Source organism: Protopterus annectens, chromosome 16.part0, assembly GCF_019279795.1.
Source record: "Protopterus annectens isolate FY-2018-M chromosome 16.part0, PAN1.0, whole genome shotgun sequence".
Classification (NCBI taxonomy): Eukaryota; Metazoa; Chordata; order Ceratodontiformes; family Protopteridae; genus Protopterus; species Protopterus annectens.
The window spans coordinates 48,587,233-48,602,660 of NC_056750.1; the positions used below are offsets into that span (position 1 = coordinate 48,587,233).

Consider the following 15,428-nt stretch of genomic DNA (forward strand, 5'->3'; position numbering starts at 1 on the left):
ATGTTGTAGGGAAGAAGAATCTTTTATATAGAATAAGAAAAGAAAATAGAAGATAGTTTGCACCACATGATGTTGACAAAACCTTAAGGTACTGTAGTAATAAAGTTAGCACATAGTCATAAATGTGGAGGTCACCTTGGTGTAGACAAAACAAATGTAAAACACTAGACAGATTTTACTTGCAAGGCATAGGAAAAGAGATAGGAAACATCTGAGCTTCTTGTCCAGAATGTCAGAACACTGTACTTTATACTGTGTGCCTATCATAGAAGTGCTATTTGAATATATTACTATAGACATTATTAGGGGCACTTGTAAGATCTAGCAATGGGTATCAGTTAATACAGAGTAGAATACTCTTTGATGTTAATGAGCTACCTTCAGTGTGCAGGTTACAGAGTTTTATTCCTTACATATTCATTTGTCCACTGCGTGACTGAGCAAGTCACTTAACCAGACTCATCCCTGAAAGTGGACAATTTGCCTGAGAGGTCTTACTTAGTCCACAAATAAATACAATATATTAAAAAAATAAAATAAATTCCAGTAATAGTGGATTATACTGCAAAATTTCTAGAAGTAGTGCCATTACTCGGAGTTAATGCTAAGGCAGTTGCTAGAAAAAGTACAGTTGTGTACACTTACCATAAATGTAGATGTTTGAGTGTCTTCACTGTTGCAGTCATCACTGTAGGGTTCTTCCTGCTGGCAGGCAGCCCTCGGTCGGCCAGAATCCCAAAGTCTGGGTCCGGTGTTGGCTGTGCACTCACCCTCCCTGATGTCAGAGCGCCAGGGGTACAAAGCTCCCAGCCGACACCATGTTCTCCAGTCTTTCTTGCTGCGCGGTGGAAGCAGTTCGCAAGTGCTGGTCGGCTGACTGCTGTTATTTTTAGTGCTTCATACCGAAGACATTCTTCTTTTCAAAGCTAAGTACCCCGTTGGGGAAACTTTTTTCTTGCTCTAGACCGATGTCAGGAAAAAGTTAATAATTGTATTTCATGTGGGAAGCAAATACCTCATAAGGATTTTCACTCTGTATTCCTTGTCTAGGCCCTGACCACGACGTAGCTCATTGTCGGTTTTGTGCTAGATTTAATCAGCGTACTATTAAACTGAGATACGATTTTGCTTTTCATTACTTTCTCTGGCTTTGTCTCCAAACCGTCCAACCTGAGCTCACCCTCTAATATACTTATTATTAATCCTGTCCATCCTCGTCACACCTAGTGCAACTCTTAACATCTTTAACTCTGTCACATCCAGCTCGGACTCCTGCCTTTTTGTTAGTGCTACCATCTCCAACCCATATAACATAGCTGGTCTCACTACCCTCTTGTAGACCTTCCCTTTCACTCTTACTGGTACCAGTCTGTCACAAATCACTCCTGACACTCCACCCATTCCACCCTGCCTATACTCTCTTCTTCACTTTTCTTCCACACTCTCCATTACTCTGAACTGTTGATTTCAAGTATTTAAACTCATCCACCTTCACCAGCTCTACTCCCTGCATCCTCACCATTCCTCTATCCTCTCTCTCATTCACACACATATATTCTGTCTTAGTCCTGCTGACCTTCATTTCTCTCCTCTCTAGAGCATATCTCCACCTCTCCAGGGTCTCCTCAACCTGGTCCCTACTCTCACTATAGATCACAATGTTATCTGCAAACATCATAGTCCACGGGGCCTCCTGTCTGATCTCATCTGTCAACCTGTCCATCACTATTGCAAATAAGAAAGGGCTCAGAGCTGATCCTTGATGTAATCCCACCTCCAGCTTAAATGCATCTGTCACTCCCACTGCAGATCTCACTGCTGTCACACTACCCTTGTACATATCCTGTACCACTCTTATATACTTCTCTGACACTCCCAACTTCCTCATACAATACCACAACTCCTCTCTAAGCACCCTGTCATATGCTTTCTCTAAGTCCACAAAGACAAAATGCAACTCCTTCTGACCTTCTCTGTACTTCTCCATCAACACTCTCAGAGCAAACATTGCATCCGTAGTGCCAACCCCCATGTATATATTACATGATATTTGTATGATGGCAGAAGGAGACAACTAGTTTACATAGTTTATTATTTAATTGAATTTAGCATTCTACTGCCTCTCATTCCTTCCTTTTGCACTCACTCTTTCTCCGCACGCTGCCATGAACTCTTGATCACTACTGTGGCTTCCCCTTCATCAGAAGCATAGCAAGAGTTGGGAGAAGGGGCCAACCAGCCTGGGCTCAAGGTGTTAGGGGGGTGTAATTGGAATATGGAGTATCTTCATTTTGTTCTGTCTGGTACAGAAAGGCACTTTTTATGTGTAAACTGTCACAGCAAGCTGCTTGCCACAAATGTAACAAATGGCTTGCTACAGTTCAGCTGAAGAGCCAAGGGCTTTTGGGGGTATATTTGGGGAATTGGTGAATGGATCCTGGTGTGAAGGTGCTAGACTAGAGGAGAAGACATGTTTTTATGTAGCTAGACTGGGGGAAGGCACTAGATGAATCAGCCATGGCTTGGGCCACCATCTCCCATTCTATTTGCTCTTTTTTTGAGCCCACAGTCCTCTTTGTGAAGAAGTAATTTTACAGTCTAGGGAATAGTTAGTTCACTGCTTCTGCCCCCTTTTCCCCATGCTTCTTCCACTTTGGATTACTCAATATGATCCTGCACATTCATGCCTTGGTCTACTCTGGTTTCGTGTGACAACAGCCTTCACCTCTTGCATCTTGCCACATCTGGTCCTGTTATTTCCCCCTGAGCCTATGCAGGCTTCTATCTCATTTTCTTTGGACGTGAAGCCCAGAAGTCATATCCCTGTTTGGCTTCTAGAACTGCATGCATTGCTCAAGTCATGGCCCAATGAGGGCGCATTAGAATGGCAGTATTTCTTGTTTGCTTCTGGGGTCTCTTTGTCCTGTGTATGCACCCAATGTGCTGATTATTGCTGCCTCAATCTTTCGTTTTGCTTCTGGTGGTTCATCCAAGGTGTGAGAAACACAACCACTTCCTTCATAGGTTCATAGGTAGGTACTAGGCTATCAGCCCAAGGGCCTACATAAGCCTAGCCAGCAAGGTTCCATAGCTTACGCCACCCAAGAAATTTATTTTCCTGTGCCACTGTCGAGCAGAGGCACAGAAGTGACCCCTGGGGAGTATTTCCTATTTCCCATCCACTCATCAAGATTTTTCTTGAAGAGTGCTAATGAAGAACTTTGCTTGACATAGATGGGTAGCTTGTTCCAGAGTATAGGAAGTTTCTGGGGCAGGAATCTATCCCTCCAGCATGTCCTGTTTATTGTGGTGACAAGGTTTAGGTCCATAGAGCGTGTAGCTCGGAGGGATTGGGATTTCTTTAGGTGTAGCATGTCCAACAGCTCTGGGTTTGACATAGCTTTATATGTTAGGCAGAGATCACCTCGGAGTAGGTGATATGCTAAGGAGTAAAGCTGGAGTTTTTTGAGCCGGTCAGTGTAGGGCATTTGTTTGAGGCCAGTAATCCTCTTTGTGAGGTACTTCTGTGGCCGTTCCAGCTGCTGCAGATGTCTTGTGAGGTACATTCCAAAAGGGGTGTTGTACTCTATAATGGGTCTAATTAGTGCAAAAAATCTGGGCAATGCAAAACATAATGAGAGGACAAAGGGTCAAAAATAATGGGAGACAAAGACTCAAAAATAGGGACAGTTTTTAAATGCTTCTCTTATAAACTTAGAAAATTGATAGTTTAACATTAGCATGCATTTTTCTGAGGGGTATGAAGTCTGAAACAAACTTCTGTCATTATTTAGTGACTTTAATCCTCAATGATTTGCCAGAAAAACACAAATTATAGAAGGAACAGACCAAAAATATGAGTGAAAACTCTTGCCATTCTTCCAAAATCTGGACAGTTGAGAGGTACGACTTTCTTCTTCTTTTCCTTTGTTGAAATCATTTCTCTGCCCAGCTGGTGCTTTATACCATATCCATAAACCAACTGCATACTCTACATTTATCTACATTATCAGAATCAGAATCACATTTATTGGCCAAGTATGCATGCATACTAGGAATCTGACTCAACTATCAGGGACTCTCCAAGTATGAATTATATAAACAATATACATACAATTGTTAAGAACAAGACAAAAAAAGTATATATATATTTATATATATATATATATATATATATATATATATATATATATATATATATATATATGGGTCCATATGACTTGGTCGACAGTTCATATGGTCGACTGTTTATTTGGTCGACAGTTCATTTGATCGACAAGCATTTTAGATGGGGGGCTTCACCCCCCACACCCCCCAATGTGGGGGGCTGTGTCCCCCACACCCCCCCAACTATATATATCAACTCCAGGGTCGCACAACATTGGGGAAGGGGGCAAATGCTTGCCGATCAAATGAACTGTCGACCAAATAAACAGTCGACCATATGAACTGTCAACCAAGTCATATGGACCCATATATATATATATATATATATATATATATATATATATATATATGGATCACCTTTATATCCTCGAAATCGCATTTCGCCGACACACTAATAACCGACACCAAAAGACCGACAATTAAAAACGCCGACAACGCAAAACACCGAAAACCATTGCAGCAACACACTACACGTAAACAACACAGTACACTACATAACATATGCACTATCCCTAGCCCAAACCCTAACCCTAAGGTCCGACACTACCGCACACTTACCCTACCTGCACCCTAACCCTAACTCACTTACCCACCCGTAACCCCAAGATCCGACACTACCGCACACTTACCCTACCTGCACCCTAACCCTAACTCACTTAACCCACCCCTAAACCCACAGTCCCTCAATATCGCACACTTACCTGTCCGCTCCCTAACACTAAATCCCTAACTCGATCGCACACTTACCGAGTCCGTCGGGTTCTCACCTTGTCGGTCATCTGCGTTGTCGGTGTTTTCGTCCCGTCGGATTCCGTGTCGGCGGAACGCGTTGTCGGGCATCTAAAGGTGACCCATATATATATATATATATATATATATATATATATATATATATATATTTATACAAGGTGCAAAGTGCAACTCAGTGCAAGAAATACTGAAATAAACTCTGAAAGAAACAGTTACTAACAATATGTAAACAATACTGCAGAATCCTCGGAGGTTTGCAAAAACGAGTACCCACCCTAATAAACTGAGTTAACAGTTTATGAACATGATGGCCTGTGGAAAAAAACTGTTCTTATATCTGCTTGTTTGGGTGTGTATTAATCTATAATGTCTGGCTGATGGTAATAGTTCAAAAAGATGGTGGCCTGGATGTGAAGGGTCAGTAATGATCTTCCCTGTCCTTTTCATGACTCTGGAATAGTATAGGTCCTGCAAACTAGCACCAATGCAATTTTGGCAAAGCTGACTATTCTATGTAACCTATTTTTGCCATAATTAGACAAAGATCCAGACCCCACTTTTATGGATGACCCAAGAACAGACTCAGTGACTGCTGTATAGAACTAAGTCAACAGTTCCTGTGAGAGGTTGAACTTCCTCAGCTGTAGCAGAAAGTACATTTGTTGTTGTGCCTTTTTTATGATGGCCCATACATTGGTCTCCCACTTCAAGTCCTGGGAGATTATAGATCCCAGAAACTTGAAGGATTCCACAACTGACATACTTCAACTTATTTATTTATTTATTTATTTCAGTTTGTTTATCAGGGAAGTCCACTGGGCTATTGGGCCCGTTTTCAGTGGAGGCCCGGGGAGAAAAGCTCCAAAACAAACAAACAAATCAAGACATTTATATATACAGATTATAAAAGTAATTTCAAAGCACATGCAAATCCATGTTCAAATTCTGAATTACAATGATAATTCCAGTAAACAAGTAAAGTCTTAGTCACTCTAAGAAATAAGTATCAGGTGGTTGTAACAGAAGAAACACAACAATTCCACTTTTGTTTTGAGAGGGAGGCAATACTTGGGATAATATTGTTTTACTGTGCTGTTCACTAAGCATAGTGCATTATAGAAAGGAGAACAGGTGCAGAATAGAAGGAGGTTAGTCTAGGGCAAATGGAGTAGAAAGTTTAGGTATTAAAGGCAGAGGAGTGCAGTTGCAAATTCTGTTATGAAAGAGGTAGGAATGAAGCAGAGTTCTGAAGTTGTTTAGGTTGGTACTGGTCCTAAGTGACAAGGGCAGGGCATTCCATTTCTTAGCAAGTGTAAAGGATAAGAGAAGCTGGCCAGCAGGTCGTTGGGGTTTTTGAACTGTGATCAGGTTGTGTTGTGAAGATCTAAGTGGTTGAGAGGGGGTATAAGGGAGCAGGATATTTGTAAGGGCTGGGCAGTTTGAAGGGTATAGTAGTAGCTTGAAGGCTGTGGTGAGCTGGAGGAGGTTAAGTTGATTAGGAAGTTCGAGCCAGTTTAGGGAGTGAAGGGAGGAGCAGTGATGAGAAGAGGATTTGGCGTTAGTGGCAAATCTGGCGATTTTGTTGTAGCATAGCTCAAGTTTGGATGTAAGAGAGGATGAGAGATTAGTTAGCAGGGGGGCACCATATAGGAGGGAAGGAAGGAGGAAGGTAGAAGCAAGGGTTAGTCTAGAGTGAGGAGAGAGGAAGTGGTTGTTTCTATACAACAGACCTAGTTTTATGTGAGTTTTTTTGATATTCAGTTGGATATGTGTATTAAATTTTAGTTGATCGTCGATAGTGACACCAAGAAGTTTGGAGGAGGATACGATTTCGATAGAGGAGTTATTAAGGCTAGTGATTAGGAATGACTGTTTGTCGAGAGAGGAGGATTTAGAGGGAGAGAAAAGGAGTATCTTAGTTTTGTTGGCATTTAGAGAGAAGTGGTTTTGTAGCATCCACTTTTCAGTGGTAGAGAAGGCACTTTGGGTTAGGGCTTGGAGGTCTGTTAGGTTAGAGGCAGAGCAGATTAATGCTGAATCATCAGCGTATTGAACGATTTTAGTGTTGGGGATGGCCTTGTAGAAGTCATTTATGAAGATATTAAATAGTAGTGGACCGAGTATGGAACCTTCAAGTACTCCGGTAGGAGTAGGAAGAAAAGAGGAGGTAGCTTGGCCCCATTTCACTGCTTGAGATCTGTTAGAGAGGTAGCTGGAAAACCAGGAAAGGGATTGTGAGGAAAGGTTGAGATTTGATAAGTGGTTTAGGAGGTGTGTATGTGAGATGGTATCAAAAGCTTTGGATAAATCTAGAAGGACAGTGGATACCATATTACCAGCGCCACGGGCAGAGTTAACTGAGTGTAGGAAGGAGAGAAGGGCAGTGTTAGTACTATGTCCAGGGTGGAAGCCGTGCTGGGTAGGAGAGAGAAGCTGGTGCTTGGTGAGGAAAGGCAGGAGTTGTAGGTGGATACATTTTTCTAGGATTTTAGATATAGGAGAGAGAATGGCAATAGGGCGGAAGTTTGTGACTGAACAGTTTTTGACACCTTTGTGGAGAGGTAGAATGTAAGCAGAACGCCAAAGTTTAGGTACGTAAGATTCAAGTAAAGACCTGTTGATTAGGATGCTGATGGGAAGAGCCACAGCGTCATAGGCAATTTTTAGGAAGGCAGATGGGATGTTATCTGGGGCATTAGAGCAGGGCTTTAAGAAGGAGTTTTTTATTTGGTTGATAGATACAGGTTTTAGTCTGAAAGAGGGTGGTTGAGAACTGTTTAAGGAAGATTGAGTAGTGGCAGGAGATATATGATTGTTGGGAAAAGTTTTAGTTAGCTCAGCAATGGAGAAGGTGAAGAAGGAGTTAAATAGAGAGGCTATTTCGAGGTTGGTTTTGCTGGTATCTGGACAGGGGTTGTTTTTAGTACCAGGTCTGAGGAGAGAATTGATGGAATTCCAGAATTGTTTGGGGTTTCTAGCATGGTTTTCTTGAAGTTGAATGTAATAAGATTTTTTGTCTTTAATGATTTGTTTCTTGCAAAGGTTTCTTAGCTGCTTGTATTTAAGGAGTGATTCAGGTTGTTTTTGTTTGTTGTAGGTTTTCCAGGTTTTATCTCTAAGGAGCATTAACTCTTTTTTATCTTTGGTGAGCCAGGGGGAGGTTTAGCTTTAAGTCTTATAGTTCTGGTAGGGGCTACAGAGTTAAGGACTGTTAAGAATGTTGAATTGAAATAGAGGATGGCTTCGTCTAGTGGTAGAAGTTTTAAAGGGTTCCAATTGATTTGTTTAAGTGAGTCAGAGAAGGAAGTGGGGTTGAAGCTTTAGAGGTTTCGAGTGTGAGTGTAGATGTGGGAGTGGGGGGGGGGAAGTAGCTCGTATGGCAAATGCAGGGAGGTGGTCTCCTAGAGGGTCTGAAGAGGTGTCAGATTTTATGACTTTGTTTGGATGAGATACGAGAATCCAATCAAGTATGGAGCCTGGAGGATTATCTTTATTAGGTCTGGTAATGGAGTTAATGAGTTGGGTGAAATTAAATAGGTTGATGGTGATTGAGGGATTTGGGTTTGAGATTTTGTTCCAGTCTATATTTACATCACCTAAAATAAAGGTTTCAATACTAATATTAGAGGAAGTCCAGGATAGGATGTCCTCCAGAGTATTAGTATTGTTGCCTGGCGGAATGTAAAGACAGATGATGCAGATACTTTTATGGTTGTTCATTTTTAGTATGCCGATTACAAGTTCAGTGTTATTGAATGATGGGATAGGGTTTGGGTAGGGAGTAATGGACAGAAGGCTGGAGTAGATTAAAGCAATGCCTCCACCTCTTTTATTAGGTTGGTCAGATCATAGAGAATGGAATCCTGGGGGTAGGAATTCTGAGTCATGAATGTAAGGTTTTAGCCAGGTTTCAGTGATGGCTGCTATATCAGGAGAGTTATGATAGAGCCAAGCATGGAAGTGGGATAGTTTATTTTTTAGGCTTTGGGCATTGATGGTAAGGAATTTGAGTTGTTTGCTAGAGAATTTTTTGTGGTGATTAGGGGAGATTGTGGGCTGAAAGGTGGGGCCTGGGTTGGGGTGGATGTCTCCTGCTAAGTGAGTGGATATGGGAAGAGTAGGGTTCTGAATAGTTTTATAATTGGAATGAGGTGGGTTGTGGAGATGTGGTTTGTATTTAAACCTGTTTGAGGTTGGAAAAAGCTTAGTTTTTCTGAAGAGTAATGGGTAGGAAGGAATTAAAGAAGCGGATATGTTGTGGTAGTGAGAGATAGGGTGATGTTGGGGAATAAATGGGGGAGTAATTAAGTGGATATCAGTATAGCAAGTGATGTGGTATATGGGAATGAGTAGGAAAAGGAAGCAAAATGGTAGAATGAGTTTGGGAGGAAGGGGTAGCATGATGGAGTAGTTAGAAAGGTAAGTAGAGGTATTTGGGAGGTTGAACAACAAATTAGGGGGTGTGGTTTTGGATAGGAAGGGGAGGGCTTAGGAGTTTGGATTGGTTGGAGGAAAAAGGGGTGGGAGAGGTAGGGCAGAATAAAGCTAGATGTACTGGGGCGGGTGGGAATTGGGGGCAGGGTAGGGGAGCGGAGTGAGCCCGCAGGGCGAATGGAGCGGGTAGAGCCAGGAATGCAGGATGAGAGCAGAAAACCTATCAGAGGACTGATTGAGAAGTATAGCAGGTAAGTACAGGGGACAGGGGATAAGCAGAGAGGAGTGAGCTACAATGTATAAAAAGAAGTGTAGGGACACCGAAAAAGGGAAGGTAAAGCTTTTAAGGTATATTGGAGAAAAAGGAACAACAAAATGTAAGAAGTAGAGGATAATGGGGGGAGGGAGCCACCTTGTTGTCAAGTGCTATAGTGCACCTGTAAATCCCCTAAGGCAGATCCCAAAACAGGGCTAGGTCAAAGAAAAAAGGGAACAGAGGGGAAATGAGAAAAGAAAAATAGTAAGTAGGCTGCTGGATTTCCTGGTAGGGGAGCTTACTGAGCACCTAGTCGGCTTTTAAGTATCTATAGCAACACAGGGGTTTAGTAGCAGAAGTACATACTTTCCTAACACCTTCTAGAGAAAGGCTTAGTTTCTAGTCCCGATACAAGGGTTGAAGCCGTGGAGTTTAGTATGTTGTAGTTTGGGTGTAGGCTATCCAACCAGGAATAGACGCAGGGGGCATTGCAGGGTGGAAAAAAACTGTAGAAGGGGAGAGAAAGCAGAGAAGAAATAACACTTCCCTCTGTCTGCAAACTTTGACAGATTTTTGGGAAATGATTTATTACTGGCATAGATCTGGGATGGCACAAAATCCAACATATAGAAGCTGACGGAAGGAAAATAGAAGAGAATGAACAATAATACAGAAAACAAAGTTTTACCACTCACTCCTGAAGATCATAGTTTGAAGGAATAAAAAAAATAAAGTGCTCACCTCTGTGAATGACTTTTGAGACTGTAAAGTTAAGACATTCTCTGGTCTTGTGAAACTTCCTGGTCTGTGCTTTCCAGCTGTCCTTGTTTCTTGGAGACTTGAATAGACATCAGCTTTCAAAACAAGAAAGGAAATGAAACACTTGAATAATGGGTGTTAGAATATAAATTCTGATTTAATCTTGTTACAGTGCTTGTTTCTAGAAATGTCTAGTGTAATACAGACCTACATGTATTAGGAATCAAATCTAATAACATTGGTATATGCTATATTTTTCTCTGTTGGTAAATCTAGTCCTGTATGGATATATATGTATCAAGCCTCAGAAAATATTATTTGTTATATTACATTTGCATACAATTAGAAAAGGCTGTGTAGTCATTCATTACAAGGATTTACCATAAGTGACATGATAAAATGTGTATCAGATTCTTAATGGGGGATAAATTGCAATACTTCTGCAAAAATATTTACTTCAAGCGTTTCTTTTTATTTAACCACCCATGATGTATGTAAGTTTTCACCTCCTTCCTAAAATATTTCCTCTTTGAATTTTGTTTTGCATATTCACCCCTCCTTCCACAGGATTGGATTACTGCATAGAGGTAATACCAGCACAAATATCTCCAAACATTTATCACGGGGCCTGTCAGTGAATGTGTGTGCGTGCATGCGTGCATGTGTGTGTGTGTGTGTGTGTGTGTGTGTGTGTGTGTGTGTGTGTGTGTGTGTGCGCACGTGTGTGAATGTGTGCAGGTGTATACTGCACATGCTTAAGAAAGTGTTGCAAAGGCAGTCATTACTGAAATGTCACATTCATAAGTTCTGAGGCTGGTAACAACTTACTCATTAATTTGTATGCTGTACACCTAAACTTGATCCACAAAGCCTCCACCTGTAAGTTATTTAAGAAGACCAAAACTCCCACATTACCACTGAAAAATAAGCACTAGAATCTATTTTTTTTTTTTGGACATCTGGGCTATATGATAAAATGGAATCCTTGGTATGAATAATGAGCAAGCTTCCCACATTGCCCTTGTAGCTAAGTCCCCACCCCAAACTTCAACCATTTTCACTGGTTATTCTGACTCTAAGAACGCTCTCATTTTTGAAGCACAGAGGCAAAGCTTTTTCAATGACTTCTCACACAGCATGTGCAACCAAGCAATTAAAGGGTTCTGCTAGGTCCTTTTCTGAAGTCAAGGCCTAGAAATTTCAGGCTAAGAGTGCAACTCCAAATGAAAAATAAGCTACCAGTCAACTGTACTACACACACACCCACACACACACACACACACACACACACACACACACACATATATATATATATATATATATATATATATATATATATAGATAGATAGATAGATATAAAGATATATATGTCTATAGATATATACTAACTCCAAGATCACACTACAGTGGGGAAAGGGTAACTTCCTCAGTCCTCACTGTACTGTGATCAACATACAAAATCTTCAACTTTTTGAAAACTCAATCATATGGTCTCTACCATATGAAGTTCGACTTTCTGAAAAGTCATTCTTCTGAGAGGGACCCCGTAGAACATGTGTTTGGAAAATTAAAGGTTTGCTTCACTGCCTGAACACATCAGATAATGTGATACAATATACACCAGAGACCTACACCAAAATCTCTGTGGTGTCGTTCATATTGAATAACATGGCATTGTGAAAACATTTACTGCAGCAGCAAGAAAACATACCAGCAAGTCCTAGCAGGGCAGTAAGATCAGCACTTAAACAAAAGTCCATACAATCTGGAGATAAAGAGACAGGACAACATGTGAGGTGGAGGTGGGTGCAATCCATTGTAGAACTAGTGAAGAGGTGATGTCTGATTCACAACTATGGCCATTACAAAGACAATACATGCATTATCACATCCAACCTAAGCAAAGAAGTACATGTACTGGTCAATCTGTGCATCAGACATAACCATACCCATGCAAATTTTGTGGTGGTCATGGCAGTCATCATCACCACCTGCACAGGTTGTTGGGCAGACACAGTCACAGCTGACTGCAACAATATTACATGGGGCAGAGTCAAAGGAAGTACATGTGGTACCACTCATTGTCCTAGGAGGTTGTGAGGAGTCAGAGACTCACATACGGAAGTAATGGAGCTGAGCTGCTCTCTAGGGATCACAGTCTGTGGTCACTATGGTGGGCTGTAGTTTCAGGACTTAATGTGGTCCGTGACAGGTAGGATATACAACTACAGGTTTAAGTGCATGCACTGTAATGGGACACCCCATGATGGAAACTTACAGAACTTTGTTATCCGTGATGTAGACAATGGCCATCAGGAAATGTGGTGCTGCATTTGTTCACACATGACAATGAAATAGTAGAACTAAAGGAATGATTGTAATAAGCCTGGTGAGGGGTATCAAGTTATGAGCCCAAGGAACATCACCATCCCCAACAAATGAGACCACCAGCAGACAAGTGTGACAGGCTACATGACCATAGCTGAAAGTGAAACCTTTTCAGCAGCAGTCTGTATAATATATAGAGGGCTTACATGTGATCAAACACCACAAATCTGGACCCTCCAATCACCACAATCCACATGGCCTACAGAGGTAGACTGAAAGGCAATTTGAATGTATCTCAGTAAAGCCCTCTTAGAGGCCACATTTCAACCCGAGGATCTATGCAGTAATGTCTGCTCCCTGTTACTATATGCCATGTCATTCTACAAGTGCAGCACATCATCCTACACACAGTGCAGCTCTGTATGCTCCCTCCCCTATACACCATATCACTGTGCAAGTACTGCACATCATCTTACACACCATGCAGCACTGTCTGTTCCCTGTCCCTATACTCCATGTCACTGTGCAGGTGCTAGATGTCATTCTACACACAATGCATCACAGGCCTGCTCCCTGTCACTATATTCCATGTCACTGTAGAGGTACTGCAGTTCATCCTATACACCATCGAGCATTGTCTGTTCACTGTCCCTGTACTCCATGTCACTCTGCAGGTGTTGCACATCCTACTCCATAGAATACAGCTCTGTCTGCTCATTGTCCCTATACTTCATATCACTATGTTGGTACTGCATATCATCATACACACCATACAACAATGTCTGCTCACAGTCCCTGTATCCCATGTCACTGTACAGGTACTGCAGGTCATTCTACAGACCATGCAGCACTTCCTGCTCCTTGTCCATATACTCCATGTCACCCTGCAGATGCTGCACATCATTCTACACAAAATGCAGCACTGTCTGCTCCCTATCCTTAAAGTCCACTTCACTGTGGAGGTCCTGCATATTATCCTATACATCATGCAGCACTGTCTGCTCCCTGTCCCTTTCCTCCATGTCACTGTGAAGGTGCTGCATGTCATCCTACACACAAGGCTGCACTGTCTGTTCCCTGTCTCTATACTCCATGTCACTATGCAGCTGCATCACATCATCCTTCACACATTGCACCACTGTCTGCTCCTAGTTCTTATACTCCATGTCACTGTGCAGGCACTGAAGACCATCTTACATGCAATGCTGCACTGTCTGCTCCCTGACCCTAAACTCCATGTTACTGTGCAGGGGTCTATATTAAAAGCACGAAGATGTACTTACCTGAATACATAAACGCCGACACATATTCTGCGAACCGCGAATACACCAAATGCCCTAAACTGCGAAATTCAAAAACAGGAACCATCATAGTTGTCCCACCCCACTGCCTGCTACATACTACCTATCCAAACAAATTAAATAGACTATATACATACACTAGCCAAAACCCTACATCTAACCCTAAACTAAACCCTACTTCTAACCCTACACTAAATCTTGCATATACCACCATGTATGCACTTACCTTAACTCGCACCCTAACCCTAAGGTCTGTAACTATCGCACACTTACCTTAAGAAGCTATCCCCAAACAAACTAAATAATCCACACACATACACTTAACAAAACCCTACTTCTAACCCTACACTAAATCTCACATACTTTACCATCTATGCACTTACCTTAACCTGCACCCTAACCCTAAGGTCCGTAACTATCGTACACTTACCTTACAGAGCTATACCGCAGAAGGGCCAACGATGACGATTTAACATTTTGGATTTCGCGCTTCAGGACGATCTATGTTTTCGTGGTTTGATGAAGATTTGTCAGTGTTTATGTATTCAGGTAAGTGCACCTTCGAGCTTCTAATATAGACCCCTGTACAGGTACTACATATTATTCTAAACACAATGCAGCACTGTCTGCTCCCTGTCCTATACCACATATCACTGTGTAGGTGCTGCATATCATCCTAACCACAATGCAACACTGTCTTCTCCCTGTTCCTATACTCTATGTCACTATAGAGGTACTGCAGTTCATCCTACACACCATAGAGCACTGTCTGCTCACTGTCCCTATACTCCTTGTCACTCTGCAGGTGTTGCACATCCTACTCCACAGAACACAGATCTGTCTGCTCATTGTCCCTATACTCCATGTCACTGAGCAGGTGCTTCACGTTATCCTACACACCATACAGCACAGTCTGCTGCCAGTTCCTGTAACCCATGTCACTAGACAGTGCTGCAGGTAATTTTACAGACCATGAAGCACTTCCTGCTCCCTGTACCTATACTCCATGTCACCCTGTAGGTGCTGCACATCATTGTACACAAAATGCAACACTGTCTCCTTCCTATCCTTAAAGTCCACTTCACCATGGAGGTCCTGCACATTACCCTACACATCATGCAGCACTGTCTGCTCCCTGTCACTTTTCTCCATGTCACTGTGAAGGTGCTGCATGTCATCCTATGCACAATGCAACACTGTTGGTTCCCTGTCCCTATACACCATTTCTCTGTGCAGGTGTTGGATGTCCTTCTACACACAATGCAGCACTGTCTGCTCCCTGTCACTATACTCCATATCACTGTGCAGGTACTGCAGTTAATCCTACATACCATGCAGCACTGTCTACTCCCTGTCCCTGTAGTCCATGTCACTATGCTGGTGCTGCATATCATCCTACACAACATGCAGCATTGTCCGCTCCCTGTCCCTAA

The 15,428-nt window shown here is 42.1% G+C and overlaps 1 protein-coding gene across 1 annotated transcript in view; it reads right to left on the minus strand.

The window, feature by feature from the left end:
- The window catches only part of LOC122790767 (protein mono-ADP-ribosyltransferase PARP14-like), a 1,159,206-nt gene that overhangs the window by 1,064,880 nt on the left and 78,898 nt on the right, over positions 1–15,428 (minus strand). Inside the window, exon 4 of the mRNA XM_044058380.1 lies at positions 10,349–10,461. Within this exon, the coding sequence (XP_043914315.1) occupies positions 10,349–10,461 (113 nt within the window). The remainder of the gene's footprint in view (positions 1–10,348; positions 10,462–15,428) is intronic.